Raw genomic sequence first — 6,000 nt, forward strand, 5'->3', positions numbered from 1 at the left:
AGCTGTGGACCTATGAAAAGTTAAGCAATATGTGAAAAACGATCCAGGTCTCAGTCTCTTCATCAGTGAAATGGGGGGATATAAACCCTCTCTGCCTCAGAAGGTGAGTCCAAGGGGCTCTGAGGTCTGTACACAGCGCTATACAAATGAGAGGTGGGCCCCAGTTTTCTCCTCTGTGAAATAGGAGTCATAAAAGTCCTCCCTTGGGGTTACTGTGAGGATTCACTGGCCAGCACATGTGAAGTGCTCTGACCTGTGCCTGGCACATAGTAAACACCCAGTATACGGTAGCCATTCTGATTAGATCAAGTGTGGTGCAGGTCCACAGAGGGAGGGCTCGCCCCCCCACCATGCAGGAGCTACTTTCCAGAGCAGGTGGCAGTTGAAGGGAACTAAAGACCAGACTGGCCCCCGGCCTCAGGCACAGAGAGTTACCTGCCTCTCTCAGAAGCTTCTTCCATCCTGGAGTTCACAGAACCTCCCTTGTGTTGTCCCAAAATGTATCTCGGGTCATCCTTGATCAACAAACTCCTAAAAGAGCCAGGGGAGTGGGGAGGGGAGCACAGGTTAAGTCAGGCATTTGAAGTCCTAGCTTACGTTTTAAAAATTATATGAGCCCCTCTCCTGTTTGACCGCTGGGGCGGGTGTGGGTATCAGACAGCAGGTCCTGACAATCGCCATTGTCCTCTGCACCGTCCACACCGTTCCTTAGCTGCGTCGTCTCACTGGAGCGTGTACAGGAGAGGCAGTGTGGCCCGCTGTGGACATGTTGCCCAGCGCCATACACCGACAGTGGAGTAGAGCCCGGCCCGATCTACTTCCGGCTCCACTCACGACTCGGGTTGTGAGCTTTGCTCAGCGGAGTATTTTTCTCTGCGGCTCTTCCGCAAAGCCTGACTAGGAGCTTAACTCTGGGCTCCCAACCCTGGCTAGACATAGAGGTCGTCTGCAGGGGGTGTTTGCTTGCTTGTTTGTTTTCTGTCGTTTTTAATATAGAGCTTTGCTTCCCAATTCATTAGGTCTGGGTCGGGCCTAGGAATCTGTATTTTTGAACCCTTCCCAGGGATTCTGAGAACGAGGTTTAGGAACCAGGGTTGGAATAGATGCATTGTAACTGGTTCAAGAAGGGCTCTGTCTCTACCTGCGACCACTCTCTTCTCTCTGGACCCTTCAGGCCTGGAGGAACCATGGTGACCTATGGGGGGATGGCCAAGCAGCCTGTCATCGCCTCTGTGGTAAGCTGGTGGGGCGGGGCGGGGGAGTGCCGGGAGACAGGGGCCTGGACACCAGCATTGTCTAAACTCAGGCAGCGCCCCCCGGCCCTGGGGGAATCCATACCTTAAGCAGTGCCTAGAGTTCTTGCCCTCAGAGCCCCAGTATGTCCTTCCTGTGTCCACAGAGCCTGCTCATTTTTAAGGATCTCAAACTTCGGGGCTTTTGGTTATCCCAGTGGAAGAAGGACCACAGTCCAGGTAAGTGGATGATGGCCCCATTACCAAGGGTCACATGAGAGGGCAGTGCCCACTGCAGAAGTGACCAGCCACTTTGATTGGACCCCCAGGCCCACAACAGGATAAAGGAAAACAGTCTCTAAATACAGCTACAGTCAGCAAATAGTTATTGGACTAAAGTGGGCTAGTCCTTGGGGCACCCCCTGCCACCCTCCTGAGGAGCTGACAGTGGGAAAGCCTGCCATGGAAGACAGCCAAGTAAAGAGAACAGACCATGGAACCGGCCTGCCCAGGCCCAAATCCTGCTTCCACCGTTACTGGCCATGGGCTCTGCCGAGCGAGCTGTGGGACATTGGGCAAGTTACTTAACCTCTGCCTCAGTTTAAATGTCATAATTGTATAAACTACTGTCAGCTCTGTCTGACACAGGAGGAAGCAGAGGCTCAGAGTAGCTAGGTAGCTGGCCCCGAGTCGTCCCCACCTGAGGGGTGTGCAGCCAGGGCGTGAACAGCCTCTCTGCCTCCAGAACCTGAGCCAGCGCACTGCTCTTCCTCTCCTGGAGGACTGGCTCCCCAGATGGTGACCACCACCGCCCCCAGGCTGAGCTGAGGAAGGGCGTGGAGTTATCCCAGCGGCGGGGAGGGAAGTGGTCGTCTGAAGGGGGTGTTCCAAGCAGAGGAAATAGCATGTGTAAAAGCCCATCGTGGAGAGTGGGAAGCTGGACAGATAGGTTGTGGCCAGATTACGAAAGGCCTTATAATCCTCTTTAAGGAGCTCAGACTCAATCTTAAAGGGAAATGGGAAGCACTGAAGTGTTTTAAGCAGGGGATACGATTCAATTTGAATGTTGAATGAATTGATGTCTATGAAAAAGTACTTCTCAGCCAAGGCCTTCACTTCTCATCTTCCTCTACCATAGTGGGTCTTTAGTGGGAGGCAAGCCCGGGAGGGGACGTTGGTGGCTTCTGCTGGTGCGGTTCTGAGGGAGCCTGGGCTCTCAGGGAAGGCTCTTTTCCCTGAGCAGAGCTCCGCTGTTGCACATCTGTTGGCGTGCCAGGCACCACCCACCCCCTCCCCGTGCCTCTTCCGGCTTCTGCCCCTCTGAGTGATTCCGCCCTCCCACCATTCAGGACCCCCCGTTACACCCAGTCAGGTTCTGTGGGCCGAGCCATCACAGCCACCACTCCGCCTCCCCGTCAGCTCCTGGGGCTGCTCCCCATGCTCCTGTCCCCACCCTGGCCCTCACCGTCCTGAGCACAGGCGGGCACCAGGCCGCCTCCACAGCGGCCACCGTGTCCCTGGCCGAGCCCAGGGCTCTCGAGGCTTCCCTGGAGCCCAGCACCAGCTCCTGCCAGCAGGGGAAGCCCGCGTGTCCCCTCACCGAGCCCTGCGGTTGCTCCCCCGTCTGACACCCTCCAACCTCCCACAGACCAGTTCAAGGAGCTGATCCTCACGCTGTGCGATCTCATCCACCGAGGCCAGCTCACGGCCCCTGCCTGCTCCGAGGCCCCACTGCAGGACTACCAGCGTGCCTTAGAAGCGTCCATGCAGCCTTTCGTGTCTTCCAAGCAGATCCTCACCATGTGATGTGATAATCCCAGAGGAGCCGGAGCCACGTGGGAGGGGAGGCGGACCAGCAGGACTGGTTCCGGGCCCCCCAGTTGGGCCCCCCGCCTCCGCAGGCCGCTCCTCTCCCCACTGTCACTTCTGAGTCGGAGAACTGGGAGGCCAGCCAAGGCTATCCCTGGGGCCAGCCTCCGGGTATCTAATAAAGTCCGAACTTCCTAAAAAAACAAACAAACAAAAACCAATAGGAGTCACCCCTAATAAGAAGGACCATCCCTTGCCAGCTCCCAGCACTAGAAGCCCCCCCTGCCCACCCTCCACCTGTCCTGCAGCCATCACTTCCTGACCGCCCTGAAAGCAAAGCCTTGGCGGGGCTGGCAGGTACAAAAGCCAATAAAACAGATCTCTGCCCTCAAGCCCTCCAAGCCCACAGAGGAGAATCTTCTAAAAAGGAAGGTTTGACTCATTCTCAGGTGGCCTTCGGCTCAATCTGGGACAGGGGGAGGATCAGCTCCACAGAGGAGTGAATGCCAGGCTGAGAAAGCAAGGAAATGGGGTCTCAGGTACCTGGACCAGCCTCATGGAACGTCCATTCTAACTGGGGAGATAGATGTTACACCAGTGGTTCTCAACCTGAGCTCATTTGATCCCCAGGGGACACTGTGGTTATCATAATTGAGCGGGTGCTACTAGTGCCTAGTGAGTAGAGGTCAGTGATGCTGCTACAGCATCCTGCAGTGCACAGCACAGCCTCCCTCAGCAAGGGCTTATCCAGCCCAAATGTCCACAGTGCCGCCGTTGAGAAACCCCGCATCAAACCACTGGTCCCACGACAGTTACCATAGTGATGAGTGTGCAAAAGAAGACACGCGTGAGGTGCTGTGAGCGCCTAACCAAGGTCCTGTCCTAGGCCTCCCTGAGGTGAAGCTGGAAAGTGGGCCCTGAAAAATGAGTAGCTTTATTCAGACAAAGAGAAGAGTTTGACACTATGTGAGTTTTTGGTGTTTGCTTCATGATCCACTCACTCAAAGCAAAGAACTAGAGGCTTTGGGGTGTCTCCCTCATCACCTGGCCCTCTGTCCCTGAGCTCTAGAGCCTCACTGCGGGGGAACTTACTAAGAGCCTAGCATGTGCCTGAGGCCAGGGCTGCCCGTGAGTGACGTGGGGCTGGCCCGCAAGTAGCTAAGCCTAGTGCACAGCATACTCATGAGGTTGCTGATACGGAGGTGTTGGAGGGCCGTGGGGACACAGCAGCTCTGCCTGAGGGTTTAAGGATGGCCTCCCAGAGGAAGTATGGTCACAGCCAATCTTAAGGCCCAGCAGGAGAAGGTGTACCAAGCAAAGCCAACAGCACTCGTGAGAGTCTGGCGGCCCTGGAGAGCCTAGCAGTCGGGGAACTGCCCACAGGCAAGTATAGCTGCTGCCTAGGACGTGGGGGGAGTATGAAGACTGAGATGGGAGCAGTGGGCAGCAGTCAGAGCAGGAAGGCTCAGGACTTGCCCCCAAGACGTGGGGGAGGCACTGAGGGATTTTAGGCAGTGGAGAGATGTGGAAAACTGGCTCTGAAGGCTAGTTGCATGCCAGCACATACCTGGGCCCCGGCATCATCCTCTTGCCTTCAGGAGCATCTTGTGTGTCCTCTGGAGAAAAGGACTCGGCTTCAGCCTGGGGCTGGGAAAGGTCTACAGGTGCCCTCTGGGTAAGATTTGCTACCTTGTACACCTGGGCTCAGAATCAGCCCCAACTCACCCAAGTCTCTCCCGTTCTGTATCCTCAAGGTTAGTGGGATGGATGATTTGTGCAGTTGGTCAATGTGGGAAAGTGCAAAAAGTCTGAGAGGGAGCGGGAGGCTGCCCAAAGCCTACAGGAGTCAAAGTTAGGATTAGTTTCTGCAGGGGGACTCCACAGGGTTGGGCTTAGGGGATGTGATGAGCCTGCAGCCATGGAGAAGGATCGGGCCCCTGGTAGAGACTCAGAGTGGGCAGACAGGTGGGAGGAAGGTTCTTAACACCACATCACGGTTAGAGACCTCGTGGGTGTGCAGAGTGTCCCGGGAATAGTACCTCTGGGGGTCTGGAGCTGATTTTTTTTTTTTTTTTTTTTTTTTTTTTTTTTTTTTTGGCTGCTCCGTGTGGCATGAGGGATCTTAGTTCCCCGACCAGGGATCGAAGTCATGGCCCCTGCATTGGGGGCACGGAGTCTTAACCACTGGACCGCCAGGCAAGTCCTTGGAGCTGACGCTGGGCTTTAAAGGATGATAATATTTTCTCAGGCAGGGGAGGGAGACAAGCATTACAGACTAAGGGACCAGACTAAGTTATAGAGGCAGAACATTTATGTCAGAATCTTCTCGTTTTTCCCAAATACCATTCTATTGCTAAGAATTAAAACTGATGACTCTTAGGCGGGCACATGGTGGGCTGGAATAAACACTGTTTCCCTGCCTCCCTTGCAGCTGACAAGATCTGGCCCATGTGATGTAAGCAGAGGTGCTAGGTGTCCATTTCTTAGGAACCTCTTTAAAATACAGCTGGCATCCATCCTGTACCCTTTCCTTCCCCTTTCACCGTCCTCCTGGCTGGGATACAAACATGGAATTGGCACAGCCATCTTTGACCATGTTGAGAATGGGACAGCAACAAGATCAAAGGAGCCTGGGTCCCTGAGACCCAGAAACGCTGACTGCCCACCTGAGGACTTGAGAAATAAGCTTCTGTGTTATTTAAGCCCCTAGTGTTTGAGCTTTCTCTGAACCTAATCATAAATGATACATATTCTATGATTTAATTTATATTGAAATCCTGTCAATCCACCTGAAGCTGAAAATTTCACAAAATCACAATCTGAATTGTGGCAGTGTGTGATTCCCAGCTAAGGAATTTGGACTTCACCCTACTGGCAGTAGGGAACAAAAGATTTCTGAGCCAGAAGATCAGAACTGTGCTTCAGAAAAATCCCTCTGGCAGCAATTTGGGGGGACAAT

General features: G+C 54.2%; 1 protein-coding gene across 2 annotated transcripts in view; it reads left to right on the top strand.

Moving 5' to 3' along the window:
* Positions 1 to 3,433, top strand: part of MECR (mitochondrial trans-2-enoyl-CoA reductase) — a 29,092-nt gene extending 25,659 nt beyond the window's left edge. For both annotated transcript variants that reach the window (XM_061184601.1, XM_061184602.1), the window contains 3 exons: positions 1,175 to 1,235; positions 1,400 to 1,472; positions 2,881 to 3,433. In XM_061184601.1, the coding sequence (XP_061040584.1) occupies positions 1,175 to 1,235; positions 1,400 to 1,472; positions 2,881 to 3,038 (292 nt within the window). In that variant the 3' untranslated portion in view covers positions 3,039 to 3,433. The remainder of the gene's footprint in view (positions 1 to 1,174; positions 1,236 to 1,399; positions 1,473 to 2,880) is intronic.
* Positions 3,434 to 6,000: the final 2,567 nt, after the last annotated feature.

The sequence above is a fragment of the Eubalaena glacialis genome, chromosome 3 (assembly GCF_028564815.1).
Source record: "Eubalaena glacialis isolate mEubGla1 chromosome 3, mEubGla1.1.hap2.+ XY, whole genome shotgun sequence".
Taxonomy (NCBI): Eukaryota; Metazoa; Chordata; class Mammalia; order Artiodactyla; family Balaenidae; genus Eubalaena; species Eubalaena glacialis.